This window comes from Rissa tridactyla, chromosome 8, assembly GCF_028500815.1.
Source record: "Rissa tridactyla isolate bRisTri1 chromosome 8, bRisTri1.patW.cur.20221130, whole genome shotgun sequence".
NCBI classification, from domain to species: domain Eukaryota; kingdom Metazoa; phylum Chordata; class Aves; order Charadriiformes; family Laridae; genus Rissa; species Rissa tridactyla.
Genome location: NC_071473.1, coordinates 30,163,970 through 30,185,561, shown reverse-complemented (window position 1 = coordinate 30,185,561; position 21,592 = coordinate 30,163,970). Strand labels below are relative to the sequence as shown.

The following is a 21,592-nucleotide window of genomic DNA, read 5'->3' as shown; positions in this document are numbered from 1 at the left end:
TGTTTCCACCCTGAAGATCCTTGCTATGGAAACAGTGCGACCCAAGAAGCCAGTTAGCTGGCTAAATGTTGTTTTTATGAACTTGCTATTCAGACTAGAGTGAAAGGTAAGGTTCAGCTTAAAACTTATAGAGTGTTGCTCTCAAAACTTCCTTTTTCCATGCAAAATCAAAATAGAGAAACTTATTTTTACCGTTTATGTACAGTTTAACTATGACTCTATAGAATCAGTCGGGCAAGCACAAGCAACATCCTAGAAGAACAGATGCCCAAAGAGAAGTAGATTTTTGCCTTCAGTGCAAGAAAACCATAGTAATATTGATTGCTTTATTACTTATTGATGCCACCGTTTCACCTCAGAAGAAATAACAGAATGAAAGAACTACTATTCAAAATATTACATGAAATAATTGAATATTAAAATATAATTTGATTTTCATGTACTACAATGAAAAAAATGAATTGTAGACTTCAATTAAAATGCACGAGGGCTGTGAGTACAGACAGTATAGCAACTAATGCTCTGCAAAATCTCAATATTTTTATTGAAAAATACAACACCTGGAAGTCACACAGTGTTTATTATGCTGACAACCAATGTAAATTTACAAATCATAAATACAGAACACGTGCCGTGGAATGAAGTTTAATCCTGCATTAACAGTATAGCTCTTCTTTAAAGGTCTCAGAAAAATAAACCCATTTTCAGTGTCACTAACAATTAGCTACCTTTGGAAAGCTGAAAATATAACAAATAGAAGGACGAATGCCTTCTGATAGGCTGATGAACTGCACCCCCAAGTGGATATTTGCCTGCGCTGTGGGGCACTCCTGGGTCTGCTTTTTGCCATCTGGGAAGCAAGAAATCTGGAAATTCCATAAACATGTATGTGAAGTCCTTCAGAATACTCGAGTATAAGAGAAATGCAGGCCAATATTATTGAGGAAAACTACCGGCAGGTTGTAAATTCTCAATTATTCGCAGTGGACTGCTGCTTAAGCATAGTATTGTGTGCTTTCACACAGTACTTTCAACCACTCCGGTGAATTCAGGCGCGCACACTCGCGGATCTGGTTTGGGCAGGGCCGCGGGGCCCAGGATACCCGCGCCGGGCCGGGCCCTGGCGGCGGCCACACCAGGCGGACTCGGCCTCGCTGCCGGCCCCGAGCCTCCACGGAGGCCGCGGGCGCCCACAGACGCCCGTCACGGGCACGAGTGGCTCCGCCTTCGCGATGGCTCCCGCTCACGCCGATTTCCTGGTGCCACCCCGCAGGCCGCCCCCGGCCCCCCCGCCGCCGCTGGCCCTGGTGACAGCACCGGAGGGGCAGGACGCAAGCGTAACTCGCTGAGGGGCCGACGGCGCGGTGAGCTGCCCCGCTGTGAGCCGCCGTCTCGTCCCGCCCCGCCGGCGGGGCCGCCCCGCGCATGCTCCGAAGCGCCGCCGTCGCCTCTGCGCGCGGCGCCGGGACCCGGAAGCGGCGGAAGCGGTCGGGGGCCGCGGAGTGCAGGGGAGTTTAACGGCCGAGCGGGCCCCGGGGCAGCGCTCGGCGCCGCGCAGGTGCGTGAGGCCGCCCCCCGGGCCAGCGGGTGGGGACGGGCCTGCGGGGGGGGGCGGGCGCGGCCATTTTATGTCCCGCTCGGCAGGGGCGGGCGCGGGGGAGGCCTTCGCGGCCGCCCCGGTGAGGGGGGCGGGTCCGGGGCGCCCTCTTTGCCCCCGAGCTGCGTGTCGCAGGGGCCCCTTGGCCGGTTCTCGGCTCCGCGGCGGCCCCGCTGGCAGGGGACAAAGGCACCGTCCGCGGGCCGGGCCGAGGGAGGCGGGAGCCCGGCCGCGGACTTGACACTTGGCGGTGACAGGCGGCGGGGGGAGGCCCGCAGCGGGCGGCGCGGGCAGCACCGGCAGGCGGCGGGCGGGTCTCCCGGCCGGCCCGAGGGGGCGGGCGCCCGGCGGGAAGAGCAGAAGGCTTGGCTTGCAGCGTCGGGGTTAAAGGGAAAGCGAGTGCGCTTCGGTGTCATAACAGCAGCAGCGCACGCCCGTCCCGGAGTATTTCTCAGGCCATATGCGTCTGGGAGCCGAGCAAAACCAGCCCCAGCCGCCTCTTTAGGTCTAATAACAGGCGGTGTCGGTACACTTGCTCTGAGTGCTCTTATGCCATGGTCTGGAATGGGAAGCAATGAGATTTTAGTTATTTAATAAAAGCTGAAGGTATGCGGGGTGGATAAAACTAAGAGTGAAACACAGAAAGCATTAATAAAGAAGGAAGTTACGACTGAGTGCTAAGAGTAATTTTTATCGTAATTCCTTTGCAGATTATGAAATTACAGTTACGTATTTTCTCATGGTTGGGAGCAGAACCAAGTCTTGACGAGAATTTTTTGCCAATCACCTATGAAGCTCCTGATTTTAAAGTTGCACTTCTGCAATGAAGAAAAGGAGACGGCTCGCTGCAAATGTAAACGAAAAGGTTCATCTTGGCCGCGAGAAAAATACTTCGGAACAGATTCTTGTAGTAGACTGTGCACAAGAAGTTGTCTCAAAGTCTGCAGAAATAACTCCTGCAGATCCGCTTGAATCTTCCCAAGAACTTTCACCGTCATCAGAACAAAGAAAGCTCCTGAGCTCTTTGCAGTATAACAAAAATCTACTTAAATACTTAAATGATGATAGACAGAAACATCCATCGTTTTGTGATTTACTCATAATTGTAGAAGGAAAAGAATTTAGTGCTCACAAAGTTGTAGTGGCCGTTGGGAGTAGTTATTTTCATGCTTGTTTGAGCAAAAATCCAAGCACCGATGTTGTCACGTTAGATCATGTAACTCATTCCGTCTTTCAGCATTTGCTTGAGTTTCTCTACACCTCTGAGTTTTTTGTATATAAAAATGAAATTCCGTTAGTGCTGGAAGCAGCAAAGTTTTTGGATATCATAGATGCAGTGAAGTTACTAAATAATGAAAGTGTTTCTAACATACAGACTGATGTGGTAACTGATGCACATACACCAGTAGAAACACTCAATGAACTGACAGGTAAACTACTAAACAGCCATCAGTGCACTTTTTGTGGTCGAAGCTTCTGTTACAAGAAGTCCTTAGAAAATCATTTGGCTAAAGCCCACAGATCCCTTTCACTGGAAAGAAAACATGGGTTAAAAATGGTTGAGAAGGCCGACTTTTCCACTAGACGTTCTATGAGAAACCGTAAATGCCCGGCTAAATTTGATAACAGTGACAATGAAAGTGGGGATGCCTCTGACAGCAATTTGGAAAAAGTCAGTTCTGACAAGGAAACATCTGATAGAAGTGAATTTGAAGACAGTGAAAGTGAATGCAACGCTGATGAAGAGGGACAGGAAGAGGAAATGTCAGGTGAAGATTCAGACTCTGAAGAACAAAGTGAAAAAGAACAGAACGATACTGAAGAGGGTTCTGAGGCAGTTGATTCAATGGGAAATATTCCTGAAGGCTTAGCTCCAGTCATCATTCAAAGCAGTAGCAAAAAACTACTGCAGTGTCCCAAGTGTGACAAAAAATTTGATCGAATAGGTAAGAGCAAGTTAGGTTCATCTGTTTTTACCATATGGTGGTGCTATTTGTATGGGAAATAAACTGAACCTTTTTCCTCTGTCCTAAAGAGTGAAGATCAGAATTTCTGGATCGTCTCACTGATCCAGTATGCTGCTAATTTTTCTGAATGTATTAAGTTGTTATGTCTGTGGTGCTAAACAGTTTCAATAAATGAACTGAATGCATTATTTGAAAAATCTGCAAATGCTAAAATTATTTCTTTTTCACTGCTCTGGATTCTGGTTATTAGCATCTGGTATGTAAAAGCAGCATTGAAAAAGGAGGGAAATACAGCAAGATATGAAACGATAAATTGCATGAAGTCTGAAACTTGGATTGTATTTTCTGCCAAATTAATTTTAAGTAACAAGGCTGTCGTTATTGCTGGAGTAAAATAGCACCATTGTCCAACAGCCTGAAATTCTTTTATTCTATATGATGTGTAGATGCTTACGACCTAGTCACTCTGACTTCTGGCTTGATTTTTCTGGTCTGTAGTTAACACCAAGTAATGCTTCGTCAGCGTAGTCTGTTCTGTTAGGATCGTTTATGTTACAGTCAAATCTATGTGTGTAGTTACTCAGGATATCAGAAAAGTCAAAATTCCAGCTTTTCTGTCTTCCTTCCCCACATTAAAAGTAGATTACTACCGTACTCCAGAATTCTCGTATTCTTTCAGCTGGAATAAATGTTGAGTTATGGTCATGTAAGGTATTGACTTCCTTTCAATCATGGGAATTAGGAAAGAAACATTTCCTCATAGTGTTAGGCATTTTTTGTTGTTCTTATAATAGACGCATTGTGTCTTTCATCAGTTTGAACTTTTAGGATTTTATAAAAATGGGGTGGGGCTAGTGCGTGTGTTAATTCCTACTTGCAGCGTGCTTAGCTTGGTGAGGTGAAATGAATTTTCCAAGGTCACAAATTATATCATAGAAGCTATTTAACATTAAAAATGTGAGACTTGACTGTACGTGTAATGCCATATCTTAAAATTATAGCAACATAGGATTTTTTTCTGAATTTGAGAGCTTTTTTTTTAATATTGAAAGGCTATTGTGCAGAAATAAATGGCTTGTGAGTAAGGTTGTAATGGTACTTTTTGGTTTTGCACACACTGGAAACCCTTTTCTCTTTGCACTTTCATGACTTAGAATTCTAGTTTTCTGCTCAAAAAATAGCATTCAAACAAGTGATACATAAAATACTTCTTCATAAGCTTGTATTACTGTAGACAATTTACTTGTATTTTAAATTTATGAGCTATAGTACTTTTGTTTTCTGTATTTAACTCCTAGAAGTATGATGCATATTCTAGAGAAAAAAAAAAAAAAGAAATACAAAGCAGAGTGCCTGCTGTTGACTTTTGGTAGGTAGATCCTTGGTGTAGGACTGAATTCTATCCTCAGGAAAAAAATCCTGGCAAACAGGAGAGGAAATACAAGCGATGTGAAAGAAATGGGAGAGTAGTATTTATGGTAATATCTTGGGTCCCAAATACAGATCATTTGCAAGGGTCTGTATTGTTTATTCAGTGTTCTGTTATTTGAAAATACCTTAAAAATACCAGTTTGTTGCAAGACTGTTCCCTGTTCTGAAAAGGTACTTCACAATCAGTGTAATGAAAGAGCAGCAGTATAACTTTCAGTACTTAAGAACAGAGTATGCTGTAGAGTTGAACAAGAGGGACTCGTAACCCTTGCACAGATTTAACAGTAATACAGAGCCCTTTTATTTTTACTCTTTATCTTAAAAATAGTCAAGACGGAAGTGTGTGTGGAGGAACCTTGAATCAAACACGTATGTGATCATTGGGCAGTTTTCAGTGGTATAAACCAGTAGAAATCTTTAGGTGTGTGTGGAAGGTATGTAGATCTTGACTACATTTGAGAAAGATATTATAGAACAAACCCCAAATGTGTATATTGTAGGTGATACCTGTTACAGTTTATGCTAACAGATTTTTTTCTTGTTTTTATATAGGCAAATATGAGAGCCATACACGTGTACACACGGGTGAGAAACCTTTTGAGTGTGATATATGTCATCAGCGCTATTCAACGAAGTCCAACCTGACAGTGCACAGAAAGAAACACTCCAGTGATACTGACTTTCATAAAAAGGAACACAAATGTCCCTACTGCAATAAGCTGCATGCAAGCAAAAAGACATTAGCAAAACACGTGAAGAGGCAAGTATGAGCAAATTTGTCTCGCATTTCTGAAGAATAATTTTTTTCAGTTCAGAAGACAAGATAAATGTATGTATGCACACAGTATATTCTGCATTATTTCTATAACTGTTTGATTTTCAAACAAGTATCTTCTCAAAGGACACGGGATTAGCAGTATTAACTAACCTGCCATAAGGAATGCACAGGGACTGACTTAAGTAGCAGTAGTGGGTCTGTGGGAGTTCTACCATAGGTTTTTACTGTAAATTTTAGAATGCTCAGATTAGCTAGCACAGTCAGTCAGAACACAACAGTCTTAATAATTACTTGTGTTGCTTTTAATTTGGAGGAAGAATAAAATATCTTCTTTGGGTTTAGGTGTTGACGCAATACTGTTGATCGTAATAGAGTGGCTAAATAATTTCCATGCAGATTCTTTCAGGTGAATAATTTGTTTATGACAGGTCTAATTATAAGGTATTACTATTTACATACCGCTTTTATTCTCTTTAATTATCAATATCCATAAAGAATTATAATTGAAACTGTCCTTTGTCTTACCAATTGTTGTATGAGATTCTACAGGAGTCTGTAGTCAACACTGCTTGCCAGTTACTAGTGCCTTTAGAATTGTTTAATTATCAGTATTCTATTCTGCTGGTTTGGTGATCAACTTTCATGACACATAAAGTTTAGGAATGGATATTTAGTATTTGTATGATCTTCGTGTTAGAAGGTTATAACTGCGTTCAACCTCTGTCTTCCTCCTAGGTTTCATCCAGAGAATGTACAAGAGTTTCTTTCTATCAAGAAGACAAAGAGTGAAGGTTGGAAATGTGATGTAAGTAATAATTCAGTACTTTTGTTTTTTTCATATAGATACTATGATATTTTGTGACTTGCATACTTAAGTGAAAATAAGGTATGTGTTTCAGTGACATCTCAACAAGCATTGTAGAGTGATGGTATAAATTTCCTCTTTATGTCCTGATTTAAAGACTGAACTTTATTCTGTATCTACAGCTTGTGACAGAGTAGATAACACCAAATAGAATTCTAAAATAGTTGAAGGCACATAAAGAATACAGTTTTTGGAAGGCTCTCTCAATAGGGAGGAAAACGTGTTAAATATGAAACACTTTCTCATTTATCATGGAATCATAGAATACCAGGTTGGAGGGTACCTCAAGGATCATCTGGTCCAACTTTTTTTGGCAAAAGCACGCCTAGACAAGATGGCCCAGCACCCTGTCCAGCTGAATCTTAAAAGTGTCCAGTAATGGGGAATCCCATTTAGCTGCATAGGCACATCAACAGAATTGTAAATTTGTACTAAATTTAGTTGTAAAATCATAGAATCCTTTCCTTTTTTCCCCCAGGAGAGGTATATGTGTGAAAGTACATCTACTGTGAAAAGGAGTTTGTAGAACTTCTGTTCTCTGTCTGCTGCCAAACCATGCTTTAAGGTTTCAAATGTGGGGTTTTGTTGTTTTGGGGGTTTTTTGTTAGAGGGAATTAGTTTACTTTTTCCTTTTTTTTTCAGGGCAGCTGTTTTGTTTATGCAAGCTACTATATGCCTCTGTATGTCTGTAATATTATGTGCCGTAACATAATTACTAATCTTGCTGTGTTTATGAACTTTCACTTATAAAGATACAGTAGGAGGTTGGGAGATATCAGCGGTAGGAATTTGTAGTGTTCATCTGCTGGTGATGGTACTATCGTGGTTAACCAAAGGGTGTTGTCTTCCAGATGAAGTAATGTTGTGTGAACATATTACAGTTTCTGTTTCTTACGAGATAAGAAACATTTTAGTAGTGGGAATCAATCATGCAACATTGTTGATGTTCATTTCCTAGTAACCAGACGAATGATTTGGTAGATCCACTTTGTGGTTTGGTTGTTTGGGTTTTGGTTTTTTTTTGCTTGAAAATTTTAAGTTTATGTTAGGTAGAAATTTTTAAAAAGTGAGCTGCTGCTCTTGGACTGCCCATGTGCAAAATGGACTTGAATTGAAAGCAGGGGTAGAATTCTAGCTTTTATAGCAGTTGGAGAATGAGCAGAACCTTTAGGAGCTGTGACTTTGTTTTCAGGTTGTTTAGTATGTTCTGAGGGCTGAGGTGCCACGGATGTAACCTGCAGGATTTCTTCGGGTTGTTGGTTTATGTTGTAGTCCATGTGTGAACACAAGGATTTGGTGACCATGCTTTAGTCCTTCAGGAATATGAACAAGTTCACAGAAACAGTAGAGTATTAATAGTAAAGAAAAGCAAGATGGCTTTTATACTTTTTACAGGTATGGGATTTTCTTACACTTATATTTAACATTAGTGAGTTTTTAAACAAATAAAGCTGCTGTTCCTGATTTTCTGAGGCTAAAAGAGTGTTATTCAGGTGTGTTCTGAGAAACTGATTGCACGATTTAATGTATGGGAGTTAGGTAGTGCTAAATTCAGCTGTTACAGACAGTGGTGGTAGTTTCACAGTGAAATTAGTGAGCACCGTGTTGATTTATGTTAAAGAGTAGGACTCTGGTGTTAAATTGTACTACCTAGTTTAAATGCCTAAATTTGAGCTGTGGCTTGAAATCTGTAATGGAACTACATGCTGACTTTAATGACTACTACTAATTCTTGTATATTTAGGTTTTGATTAACTAAAAAGTTCACATAATTTTAACATTGTGGAAGTTCTGTGTCTCTAAAATATATTTTGAGTTATATTTCTTCGTTCGTATTGGCATTTTCTCTTTAATACATGCTGGCAGAGAATTTCCCAGAGGAAATAAAGGAACGGATATGACTCTAGTTCTACAGTAGCTTATACTACAACAGCTTTTACTACAGTCCAACTGAGCTGTTTGAGCATCCAAACCCAAGCCAAAGCTATTTGCGTTTTTTCCATAGGTTTATTTTCTGCTGAGTTACTGTGTTGAAACGCCCTAGGAAAAGAGTCTGGTAAGGGCTGGAGTCAGTAGAAAGAAGGGAGGGTGGAACATAAAACTGCATGCAGAAGTTGCCAGTAGTTTGATTTAGGCTGCCATGGATTGGCATCCTAATTTATTTAGTGCAATCCACTAGGGTTTACGTAGAACGCAGATTTTTTTGATGTTGACTGCAAGGTTTTACAAGTTGGGATAGAGTATGCTTTTGAATAATACATGTTTAATGTTACATCGCTGCACAGAGCAGATGAACTAAACTGTTAGAGTTTACGAATAGGAAATGAATCTGGTTATAACTAATATATCTCTGACTAAGTGTATTATCATTTTAGATTTGTAAGAAATCTTTCACTCGAAGACCTCATTTAGAAGAGCATATGATCCTTCACTCTCAGGATAAACCCTTTAAGTGTACCTACTGTGAAGAGCACTTTAAATCCCGATTTGCAAGACTGAAACATCAAGAAAAATTCCATCTCGGTATAGAAACCTCCTTCTGACATGTAAACAATAGATTTAAAGTAAAACCTTCCCGCACCATTGTATGTCCTAATCAGTCTGGTTTCCACCCCACCTCCTTTTCCAGTTCTCTCTTTTCCAGTTTTGTGGGCAAGTTGGGGTGGGTTTTTTTGTTGTTTGGTTTTTTACTTTTCTATTCAGCTGTCTTTTTGAGGCGTTGTATTGTATCTACATAAAAGCAAAATTTTGTCGAGGAAGAAGAATTAAAGTTAAGTTTTGTTTTAAAACTTTTTTGCATGAAATTGGTTCTGAACTGTACAGTCAGATTCTTCTCGAAGTTTTCCAGAGACCTTTTACTTTCCTTCTGAAGTATTCCAAAGACTTTCTTATTACTACTGATTATTTCTGCCAGGTCGGAACTAGATTGGTGATAGTAATGAGAATTTGGTTTTTCAAACAGTCTACGTGGGGTTAATTAATTTTGACTATTAATTCTAAATTTTTGCTTTACAATCATGAAACTCACCAAAATAGCAGGTATTAGAAGTAACTTAATCGAGCAGAAAGTGCACAAAGTCTAATTAAAGTATGCAGACTGTACTAAAGATTAATCTTTTCTTAGCCAAAACATTTTGCTTTGTAAATTGATAAGGGTTTTTCACAAGTAACCAGTCTGTGCATCTTGTTTGGTTTAACTGACAGTTAATAATACTCTGTGTGTCTGTCTCCTTGTAGGGCCTTTTCCTTGTGATATTTGCGGACGCCAGTTTAATGATACAGGAAATCTGAAACGCCATATAGAATGTACTCATGGAGGAAAGAGAAAATGGACGTGTTTCATCTGTGGAAAATCCGTTAGGGAACGGTAAGGAGTTGTGTGACTAATTGAACTTCAGTAGAATAGAGAAATATTTAGTGTACATTGTTTGATTCTGAATATGTTTTAGCTTTGAGTTTATGAGACCATTTCAGAGGGCTAGTGTATTAAAAGGTAGTGTCAGAGCCACAGGTAGCATGTGATTTTCTGATGAACTCTAAAATTAAGGGTGCCAACTGTAGGTAATTAGTTATGAGGCAGAACTATATTAAGAAAGTCTTACCTCTGATTGACTTTACTTAGGGTTCCTGTGTTCTGTAAGAACATCTTGCATTTGTTTGTAAATATAATATACTTACTGATAATATTTGATAATAATTTACTGATAATATAATATCAGTAAATATACCGGTGAGCACAGGAAGATGAGGAATATTGGTGAGAATGACTAAGAAGAAACTGAACTTCTAAAAACACAGTTTCATGGAAGATGGAATAATACTGTACAACCTTTGCTGCTGCTTCTCTAAATGGAGGAAAAAAGTTAATTCACCACTTTAAAAAGTGGAAGCTCAAAAAGTTGACTCATAAATCCTAGTATATAGAATAAAAGCATGGAAAAGCCATAGAAGTAAGATTCCCCACCCACCCCCATTTTTATTCTATGCATATGAGGGGAAAAAATTTGAATTTTAAACGGTTGTTAAGGCTTCAGTGCAGGTGTCTTGCACTGCTCTATAAAGGAGATCTTTTAAGTTTTGAAAATGGTGATTTATATTTAGGTTCTGAAACAATAAGCCTTTTCTTTTTAATTTATTTTGTCAGTATACAGCTTCATCTCAATAACTATGACTATGATTCTAGTTATGTTCTATTTGGGGAATGTGAAAAGATCTGAGTTTGTGTACTGCAGTATGTTTAGTTTTTTTCTCCAATGACTGGTGAAGACCCCTGGAAGTATTTATTGTAAGAGGGAGATTTGTCCCTAATGGGTTTTGTTTGTGGTGTGTATTTTTTAGTAGTTTGGTCAATAGGGTATGCATGTGTTAAAAGAAAATAATGAAATAGTAAAGAAGCTATGAAGCACAGGTAGTCTTTCAGTTCTACAAAGTTCACTTTGATCTGCAAGAAGAATTTCTGTTTAAAAAAAAATCAATATATTTACTTATTCAGGTTTCATTTACGTTATGTAAGGCAGTTGAAAATTTAAATGTTGCTCTGATTAGAAAAGATAAAATTTTTGTGTAAAGCATAAAAAATATCTTTGAAAAGTTACATTTATAATATGTACTGGAAGGAGATCAAAGAATTTTCTCTTTTGTTTAGTTAACACACCTACCAGCTGTGTATACAGTAAATTTTATTGTCTTGATTCCTTTGCTCAAGAGGAATTTTCACCTGCATGCACTTTTTTTTTTTTTTTTACATTGGAAAGGCAATAGTAAAAGTAGACTTACATATGTATACATATGTATGTGTGTATAAATACATATGTATTTAAATGAATTCTGTGCTGATTCAAGTTAAATTAACATCCATGATCTAGATTTCCTTCAAGTCTGACTTTAAAGCTCTGGCTTTATACATTTAGTAACAAGGAAATCATTACATAGAAAATAGTGTCAAAATTGATGTTTTCTTTAATGTATGTTGCCCAAATGTATATTGGGATAGTGTTTTGTTTCTTTGCTTGTATTATTTCTAGACACAGCCAGTTTAGTAAATAGTGGATAGGTTGCTTCACTGCCTTTGAATGTATGTATAAGTGTGTGTATCTCAATAAATTGGTGCAGTTATTTGGATGTATTTTGATCCATCAGAGCTAAAGAAACCGAGAAATTGATAGTCTGTTTCACTTAAAAGTGGCAGCGACGTTGCTTAAAATTAAATTTTAATCCCTTTGTTAAACAGAACAACTTTGAAAGAACATCTGAGAATTCACAGTGGAGAGAAGCCTCATCTTTGTAGTATTTGTGGGCAGAGTTTTCGTCATGGAAGCTCTTACAGGTACAGATTTTTTTAAATAAGCTGCTAAACTGTCTTGCTTAGTTGATGACGTACATGCATTCATGTTATCAACAAAATTCTTCACAATGTATGTATTTTGATTTATTACAACTCTTAGAGCATTAGTATATGAATATTAAATATTGAAAGTATGTTAATAATACGTGAGAAGTCATTTAATTTTTAATACAAGATGTTAGCATTTTAAACACAGACAGAATCCCGTACAAATCTTGCGTCAAAGTTGACTTCCTTGTGCATCTAAAACTTTTGCGTCTTTGTTATTCAAAGAGAAAATAAGTGAAGGACTAAAATATTCTGCTAAACTAATGTCAGATATGGAGCTTAGCTCTGTTCTCTCTTCCTTTATAAGAGCAGTTTAAGCATACCACAACTGAAAGTTATTTCCTGTGTGAAGCATTAAAGACTCTTCTGGTATTTTGCATTGAATTAGCAGTACAGATTATGTTAACAAAATTGGAATTTATGGTTATATTTATGACTGTAAATATACAGACTTCATCTAAGAGTCCACCATGATGACAAGAGATATGAATGTGAAGAATGTGGGAAAACATTTATTCGGCATGACCATCTGACAAAACACAAAAAAATACACTCAGGTAGGCATTTTCTTTGCAAATTGGCTCCAAATTTCTGCTTTGAAATAAGACCAAATAAAAAAATTAATTATGGATTTTTTTTCAGTACATGCAATGTTTTAGGCCCGATAAAAGTTCCTCTCACTATTTTTAAGGTCTACTAAAGAAGGGTTAATCTTACATGTTTTCAAGGTTTAAAAGACAAGTATTTCCTCCATGTTAACATAGAAAGCTGAGGGACAGTCAAAAACATGTAACAGTGAATTGCTTTAAAAATAATAATAAAAAAAAAAGCAAAAGTGAAAAAGGAGGATTTTTTTAATGAGTTCAGATTTCTTTTTTTTAATAGCAATTGTGTGAAACATCATTACCACAACACAAAAGAAGCTGTCACAGTCTCTGTCAAAGTTTGTACACTGATCACTTTAATGTAAGACCATCTAAGAGGTGTTGATGAAGTCTCTGTTATGGGGAAGAGGGAATGAAGGAAGGTCGTGGGAGTCAACCCTGAGAACAGCCAGATGGGGATGATCAGGAGGAAGAAAAAAAAAAAAAATCCTTCTGTTGCACTGAGAGCAGAAAGGTTATCAAATGTATAGGAAGAGCAAAGATTCCCTAGGGACTTTTCCATTTTCAGAACAGGATCCAAAGACACCGTGGCCTTCTAGAAGGCAAAATACTTTCTAGGCAGCATGAAAATATGAAAGTGATCAGAGTCTAAACTTCCCAAGCCTTTATTTTGAGGGACAGCTTCTTTTTTGGTGTTTGAAATCATAATGTCTGCTATAAAATAAAGAAATCTTTGAAAACTCAACTACAAAAAAAAAAAAATCCTCTTTTCTACTCTATTTGCTTTCCCCCCTCTAGAAAGTTACATTCTTTGACTGTCCACACTCCTCCTACTTACATGAGAAGAAATATTCTGCCACTTTGTGGAAGATCTCAAGATGACTAAAAAGAATCAAGATACTTTTAAACAGCAGCATAAAAGAAAAAGGTAACTATGTAAATGAGGATAATTAAAAAGATAAATACTGTGATGTAATTTTAAGTTCTAAAAATTAGTAGCTGAAAATAATTGGTATGTTTAAATAAGCTTCTCCTTTAAAGCCCTTGAATTATTGAAGATACCACATTTTGGGTCATAATGAAGAGAGCAGATTCTCAGTCATTCACTTGTACCTCATGCAGTGGGTGTTTGGGGAAGTGTCCCTTAACTCATGAACATGAATTTCTTTGTAGAAATGACAAACGGTCAGTAATAGTCATATATAACAAGTGGTAAAAATCCTTACTCTGATAGAACCAACTTACTTCCGGAATTTTGTTCTTTGATAACAGAGAATCCTTCTCAGAGTAAGATATGGAAAGAGCTTGATTGGCTGGACTTTGTGAACATGGATCTACTGTATGACTTACAATTACAGCTCTTAGACATTTAAGAAGTTCCAGAAGATTTAACCAAAATGTATTTATTTTTGCGCTTGTAGGTGAAAAAGCACATCAGTGTGAGGAATGTGGAAAATGTTTTGGCCGAAGAGATCACCTTACTGTTCATTATAAAAGTGTTCATCTAGGAGAAAAAGTCTGGCAGAAGTAAGTGTTGGTTTTTTGTAGCTGAGTAAATATTTCTGTATAGTAACTGATTTTGTTGGGACTTGCATGTTTGTGCAGAATTCTAGCAGTCTGTGTGTTTGTTATACCCATTACCTTAGTCTTGATAGAGATACCATTATTATCATTTGAAGTGGATTTCAGAAAATTGCCTTCACAATTTAAGCAAGGTGTTTTCTTTGTACCATAGTTCAGTGAATAAAATAAAAACAAAAAGGATCAAATTTTAATCTGTCAATTGTCTGTCTCAATGTTGTTCTAAATTGATGGTTTGCTGTAGCATTGTCATTGCAGGCTTGTTAAGACTGAATTATTAAACATCATTGAAGCACTGTGAGAACTATCCCACACTTTTAGAAGCTGGTAGCAGATTAGTGGCTCTGAAAGGAGGCAAAAACTTTGAAAACCAGGTTATGTCTATAAATTGAAAATGCAAGAGGGTTTTTAATTCTTGAGCTCCAAAAATAAGCCTTTGAGAGATTTTCAAATAAACTGAGACATAGTTGTTTTTCAAATTATGTGTTTTAACTGCTTGTACTCATTAGCATTGTGTAGAAGCCATTATAGGCGTGTCTATGTTGAAAGTATAGGACATTGTCTGCTTATTCTCTTTGGTTTTTCTTAGTAGCCAATAGCCTAAACCATTCCTAGTACTTTATTTATGGCATAATTCCACCAAAGCGAAAGTCTCTTGTGGATGTTGGGTAAGAAAATGTTACTTAAGGATATTTTGGGGGTCAGAAAAAAAGTTTTAGTGGCTTTTGTTCTTTGAATACTAAGTGCCAATCCCAGCAGAGGGTAAGATTCAATATTGAAAAGAATCTAATTGACCTTCTTGGTACGCGGAAGCCAAGAAATAGGAGCATGTAAGGAAATTTGGAAACTTTGATATTCAACTATTTTGCAGTTAAAGATTTCAGGTAGGACTGTGCATATAGCTTTATTGTAAGTTGGTTTAAAAAACAAAAGTATCTAACATAAAATGTCTTTTCTTCTTTAAAGATATAAAGCAACATTTCACCAGTGTGAAGTCTGTAAGAAAGTTTTTAAAGGGAAATCAAGTTTGGAAATGCATTTTAGGACACATTCAGGTAAAAATAAAATAAACCCCAACAAAACCATAAAACATGTAGGAATGTATTTTTATGCATCAACATTGATGGAATTATTTAATTCATTATGGTTGTTGAGCGTTCAGGGCTAGAGTAGCAGGAAGCAGCAAGACCTTTTATGCTTTCTCATTTGTTGCTCATTCCTGAATACTACCTTCTGAATATATCACTTGAAATATTGATAATTCTTAGCACAGGTTTGTGGTATGCTCTCTACACCTCTTTCTTTAGTTTATTGGTGTATGCTCATGCCAAATTTACCCAGACCTTCTAATAATTTTTGTGGTCCAGAGAATACTACATTTCAAGTGGTAATCTAAGCAAGGATTTGAAATCCTTTTAGGAAGGTTTATGTCCTTATATGTTTGACTTTGGTTTTGCTGCCTTATGTTTAGGGAAATCATTGTCCTTTTGAAATGTATAGAAGTGCAGATTGAGTTCATTTAATACCAGTATCATAACAGTTTAAAGACTGTTCTTTTTTAATTGGTTTATATTCTGATTATCTTTGTGTGTACCTGACAGAAGTCATAAGTATTGAGAAAATTGTGTTAAAGGAGAAGGGTATGCTAATGTAACTTCTAAACAAACTTCTAATGGCTCCTTGGATTCCAAAATTGATGCTAAACATATGCTTTTTGTTTTTAGTAAAATTCTTTTATACTAGGTCTCTGCGACAAAATGCATGTATGTATTTGCATATTTATGTGTGATATGATGTTACTCAGAATAACTAGTTCTTCTCTGTCTTTACAGGCGAGAAACCCTACAAATGCCAAATCTGTAATCAGTCTTTTAGAATTAAGAAGACATTAACAAAACACATGGTTATTCATTCAGATGCTCGACCTTTTAATTGCCAACACTGCAATGCAACATTTAAACGAAAAGACAAGCTGAAATATCATATTGATCATGTTCACGGATCAAAGGCTGCAGAAGAGGCATTGACATCTTCTTCAGAGGAAAAGCTAGTCTCCTTACCAGTGCAGTACACCTCTGATGACAAAGTTTACCAAACTGAGGCTAAACAGTACGTGGAACAGTCCAAAGCATATCAATCAGAAGCCAAAACTTTGCTACAGAATGTATCTCCAGAAGTATGTGTGCCTGTGACTCTGGTACCAGTTCAGATGCCTGATCCACAAGCCGATCTAGTACAGCATTCTGCTCAGTCACACGGCATTCTTCCTCCACAACCCGAGCAGACAGATTATCAACGAGCAACAGATCTATCATTTCTAGAGAAATACACTCTTACTCCACAACCTGCAAATATTGTTCATCCTGTAAGGCCTGAACAAATGTTGGATCCTAGAGACCAGTCATATCTTGGAACTCTACTGGGGCTAGATGCAGCTCCTACTGTACAGAATATTTCAAACAATGAACATTCATGATCAGACCATAACATTCCACCTAATTTACTAAGCCATTAGCCAATAAAAGGCTGATATGGCAATTAAGATTTATATTTTATATTTTATTTGGACTCATGAGTCTTCTGCATAGTTTTGGAAAATCAGGTTTGTTTACATAATATTTGAACATTTAGGAACATTTTGATGCATACTGAAAGAGTGTTTCTTGTGATTTTAAGAGTTTTTAAAAATCTTATAGATGGTCTTTTAAAAATTATGCTCTGAAATATCTTTTAAGGATAGTGGCTGAAAAATGTAATTACGTATCTGGCTATTATTTTTTAAAAAAAATTGCCTTTCTGCATCTCACTTTGAGTTAATGCTTTAAGTGTACTAAAAAGCATTCTGGAAGAATAAGGACTATTTCAAATTCAGTAAAAGTTGTAAGGGCAGGCAGGGATGTAAAACACAAACTTTGAATTATGTTTCACATAGAAATTAAAATATAATTTTATGTGAACCCTCTGGCATTTTGGAGGGTTTTAAAGTCTGCTGGACTCTAGAGCCAAGCCAGTGGACACAGGAACTAGATCTTCTGAGAAGTGATTTAGATATTTTATGAAGACACTAAACAGGGTGTTTGGTGATCCCCCTGAGTATAATTAGGCTGCCTAAATTTGGCCTCTTAATTTTTCCTTGATCTCTAAATAATGAATTATGTGCGAAGATCTAGACAATGGTATTGTCTAATTTTCTACAGTTAGTCCTACATAATTTTAATATGCATTTTTTCTTGCCTTTTCAGTCTTGTTTGTCTTCTAAAGTGTGCCCCACACTCTAACTTTGAAAGAAATGGGAGTATTTTCAAGGTCATTTTAATCTATGAACAGTCATAAAGGATTGGCGTGGTTTATCCTTGTTAGAGCAAAAGTTATAACAGGATCCCACATTAGCATGCCCATTTTCAGATTAGCTGTTATAGAGGAGAAATTTAAAGGCTCTTATTTCCAGAACAGTTCTCAACTTCTATTTAAAAAAAGGAATAATCGGTAATTCTAAATCTCTTGTGAGTTGCTAATGAAATTGTTTTGTTTCTCACTTTCTTGTACTGTGTTTATAAAACAAAGTCAAACTCTTGAGAGTATTTTATGTCTTTAATTACTTTTAGCTTTTTCTTTACTAGACGGAAGAGTTTTTTCCACAAGAACAATTTGAACTACAAGTCTAGTGTAATTCACCATGAAATCTAGTCTAATTTAACCTCATCAAGCTTTCTATTTTAAGCCTACTTTAAAAATATTATTCTGTATTTGTTTGGTGAATATTATGCCAAAGAAAGTATCTGAAGTGATTTTATAATCTTCATTATTCCTCACAAGAATTACATACTAAGGCAAAATTTTCCCCAGTTTTCCCTATTCTTAAATTGCTGACTTAAAGTTTAAAATGGGAAACTGGATGTATGTGTATTATTGTAACTGTTAAATTTATCCAATGACCTGACCACAAGTGATCTGTGGTGAAAAGTTCGTTTGTCATCCCCGTTCTGTAAACTCTAAATGGCACGAATCATTTTCAATCCTATTCAAATCTTTGGTGTTAGATTCTTTTAATCCCCGTCTACTTCAGTGTTGAGCAGTTTGCAGGAGAGGGGCCGGAGCTGCCTGAATGTTCCTATTTTGAAGCTTGTACCCTAATGGATTCTTAACCTAAACACACCAAAGATTTCTGTTAGCTGTTAAATAGTGGCAGAGTTATAGAATTTTAAGTGTTATCGATATTTAAATAGGACTTAGCCAAAGAAGCACAATAGAAGTCCTAAACTTTAAAAGTTCAGTTTCTAAAACAGGACTACGTATGTTTAACTGTTCTATGTTTGTATCTCTAAAGGAAAATTTAGAGCTGTGCTCTGGGAATGTTCAGACTGACGTGCTGTAAATATAGCTGGTAAGAAGCTGAATACTAGCAAATACACAGCAATAATGAGGCCATTGAATGCCACCTTCTGAAAGGACACTATCAAGTACTACCCTTCCTGCTTTCTAACTCCATCTTCATCTCCTTTCAAAATAAAACTGTTTCCGTCATCTTTACACTCCAGGGCTTGAAACCTGCTGGCTTACGTGTAGTTTTCAAGTCAACGTGTATGTATCATATTCATATTACCGCATGTGGGCGTGAAACATGATCTCCAGCATTTGTGGCTGTACCATTAGAAATAACCCGACATCGATGGTGTCAGTGCAGTTCTCAGACTAAAAAGCCTATCTCTCTGTTATTTCTTGTCTTTTCTGTCCTACGGTAGAAGAAAATACTGTAGGATTTTGACAAAACAGTGGCTTAAAAATAGTTAGAAACTAATTTTTTCTTTTAAAATCCAGTCTGTTTGGAAGGCACTCTAGGAAGATACTAAAATGGAATTTGGATCATATTTACTTGATAATGTCCTTTTTAAAATTCTTTCATGATTGTGCCTTTTACATATATTCTGAATAATGGCTTTTTCTCTAGTTCAGTTGGTTATTCAGAAAACATTAAGGTCAATATCTTCCAAAGGGCTTCATGTTTTTGGGTGCCCAACAAGAAATGGATTATAAAAGGACTCATTTTTCTGAAAAATGAGCGCTATCTTTGCTGTTTGGGTTGCCAGAATTACTAGTCATTCCTGGAAAAAAAGACCTACTAGTTCTTTGGCGTTCTTTTATTTGCAGATAACCCTACTAGTTAATGTTTTTACCTGCTGGTCAGGCTGGATCATTACCAGTTGACAGTGAAAGAAAATAGGAAAGCTTATTATGTGCTAGATACATAGTTTTTATTTTTTTAATACCATGAGCTGTAATCCTTATGGCTTTACATCTATTTAAAATTCGTATATGAGCAAAGTAAATTTTCCTGGACTGGTACTTTGTTTGGTAGGTGGAAGCAGCTGCTCTCTGCTCGATGGAGGACAGTTCCTCTTAAGAGGACTGGAGTTGAAGGGCAGAGATCTGCACCTCACAGCCGCATGGGTTGAAACTCTGCAGGTGTCTGGCACCTCCATTTTAATACGTTTATGTACTCATGGAAAAGGCACGTCCCGTTGAGCTGGAGGGTGCTTTTACAATAAAGGCTATGTTTTATCTGGCAGTCATTGACTCAGTTGAGCATTTTTTGCCAAAGAAGGAAAAAGCAGGTCTCTTAAAAATATCTCTAAAGAATGATCAGTGGCACATTGCAAAAAGTTGGTCTTTTCCACGTGCTGACCTTTGGGGAGAAGAGTAGGGTCCCTGTTGGTACTCTAAACTGCTACGTGGTTCTGAGAACTTACTGCACTCGTTCTGTTTAAACATTGAATTCTGTATTTTTTTGCTGAACAAATTTCTGGTTGTTGGCTGGGTTACTGCCTTTAATTCTTTAAGTGGATTTTATGTTCGGTTTATTTATTTATGTTGGAATTTCCTCTTTGAGCACTGACACTTTTCCTACAGAGGTATCGCTCTCATGGGTTCTGTTTATGCTGAACATCAGTAATGGTGATGATATATCTTCTGTAAGGCTGTGGTTTCCTTAAAAATATAGTGCTACTTTAGTCTGGATTATAATTTGGGTAGTTGTTTCTAAAGATGGGTCATGCCAGAACACAATAACAAAAGATTTATTTAGTATCATCAAAGAGCTAAGGTTATTTGCCTAGTAACAAATGTGAAAGCCTTCAGACCTCTGAAGAATGCTTCAAAGGAATCGCCTCCTAATGTGTTTGGATCGAACATGAAATGTGTTACGGAGTGCTAAGGAATAAATGACCCTCGAGTTTTTAAATTTAAAATAATTTCTGTGTAGAAGTTCATGAATGTAGAATTATGAATGAATTCTGGGAAGGCTGTTGTAGATGAACAGGGTTTTTCCCCTGAAAACGATGAAAAAGATGTGAAATTTTTCTATATTGAGCATACGCGTGTAACTGATCCGTATTGTGTGTTGTCCAGATGACTGAAATTTAAGGAAAATAGAGTGTGTTTATGTGTAGGTCCTTGTGACTACTGTCACGTGTGATCTTTTTCGATGGTATCATCTCGCAGTGATTGGATTGTTTCACCGTATGCATTGAAGAACGACACTGGCAGAATATAATGCAGGGCTGTCGCTTTGCTTAAGCCCATAAGGATCTTTTTCGTGGTTCATAAGAAATGTTTTGGTTTAAGAGGATTTGACAGAATAAAGGTAACAATGGCAAAATTTTTTTTAATCCCCAACAACCATTTTGATCAGGTTTAAATGTTGGTCCTTTTATATGAAAGAATAAGGTAAAATAAACTCAATATTTTGTCACTGGTATATGAGATAATGTGGTTTAAATGTGATCTGTATAGGTTGATATTTTAGATGGAAGTCTTTAAGTAAAGTTGTCTTTTTAGGGGAAATTCTTTGCTGTAAGGAAAAGTTAGGAAGTGTACTGTAAATGTAGAAGTACTCGGTCCTATGTGTAATTTTGATTGTTATGGAAAAGTAAAGTTCTTTTGTCTTAACATTGCTTGCTTCACAGGATTTCTTGCAGGGATGCTTGTGCTAAGTTTTGACTTCTGATATTTTATTTTTTTTTTAAACAGCACGGAAACACAGCATTCTGTACGTCTTTCACTTTTAAAGCTCATGAAAGATAAGCAGAGAAGGCAAACCTTTTTTTCCCCCCATCACATCTGTGCGTGTCTCGTTCTACTTTTTATTTTAAAATATTTTGTAAATTAAATTTATTTAGAAAAAAAAAAAGGACGCCTTTGCTTGATTATTTTATTAGTTTTTTTTATAGGGGAAGAGCTTTTTTTTTTTTTGTTTTTGCTTGGGGGTTTGCTGAATCCATCTTTTTTTTTTTGTTGGTTGGTTGGTTGTTTTTTTTTTTTTTTAATTTTGAAGCATCACTCAAACTATCCAATGCTAAGCCGAAGGCCCGTTCCCGTTA

The 21,592-nt window shown here is 37.1% G+C and overlaps 1 protein-coding gene across 4 annotated transcripts; it reads left to right on the top strand.

The window, feature by feature from the left end:
- The first annotated feature begins 1,428 nt into the window (after positions 1 to 1,428).
- ZBTB41 (zinc finger and BTB domain containing 41) lies at positions 1,429 to 21,402 on the top strand. 4 transcript variants are annotated; one of them, XR_008468091.1, is made up of 13 exons: positions 1,429 to 1,558; positions 2,308 to 3,543; positions 5,548 to 5,755; positions 6,509 to 6,578; positions 9,014 to 9,161; positions 9,876 to 10,005; positions 11,869 to 11,964; positions 12,481 to 12,587; positions 14,057 to 14,162; positions 15,183 to 15,271; positions 16,049 to 16,818; positions 18,544 to 18,600; positions 21,243 to 21,402. XR_008468091.1 is itself a non-coding variant. In XM_054212149.1 (11 exons), exons 2-11 carry the CDS (start codon positions 2,421 to 2,423, stop codon positions 16,690 to 16,692), a joined length of 2,721 nt encoding a protein of 906 aa, XP_054068124.1. In that variant the 5' UTR covers positions 1,429 to 1,558; positions 2,308 to 2,420; the 3' UTR covers positions 16,693 to 21,402. The 4 variants fall into 4 exon arrangements, 1 of the variants encoding a protein (XP_054068124.1); XR_008468089.1 differs by having other exon boundaries at positions 18,544 to 21,402; XR_008468090.1 differs by having other exon boundaries at positions 16,049 to 18,600.
- The last annotated feature ends 190 nt before the right edge of the window (positions 21,403 to 21,592 follow it).

Bases quoted from the DNA above. Each gene is read 5' to 3' on its own strand.
- ZBTB41 (XM_054212149.1), top strand. From the start codon at position 2,421: ATGAAGAAAAGGAGACGGCTCGCTGCAAATGTAAACGAAAAGGTTCAT. The intron at 10,006-11,868 runs GTAAGGAGTTGT...TTTGTTAAACAG, and splicing joins GGAAAATCCGTTAGGGAACG to AACAACTTTGAAAGAACATC. The intron at 14,163-15,182 runs GTAAGTGTTGGT...TCTTCTTTAAAG, and splicing joins GGAGAAAAAGTCTGGCAGAA to ATATAAAGCAACATTTCACC.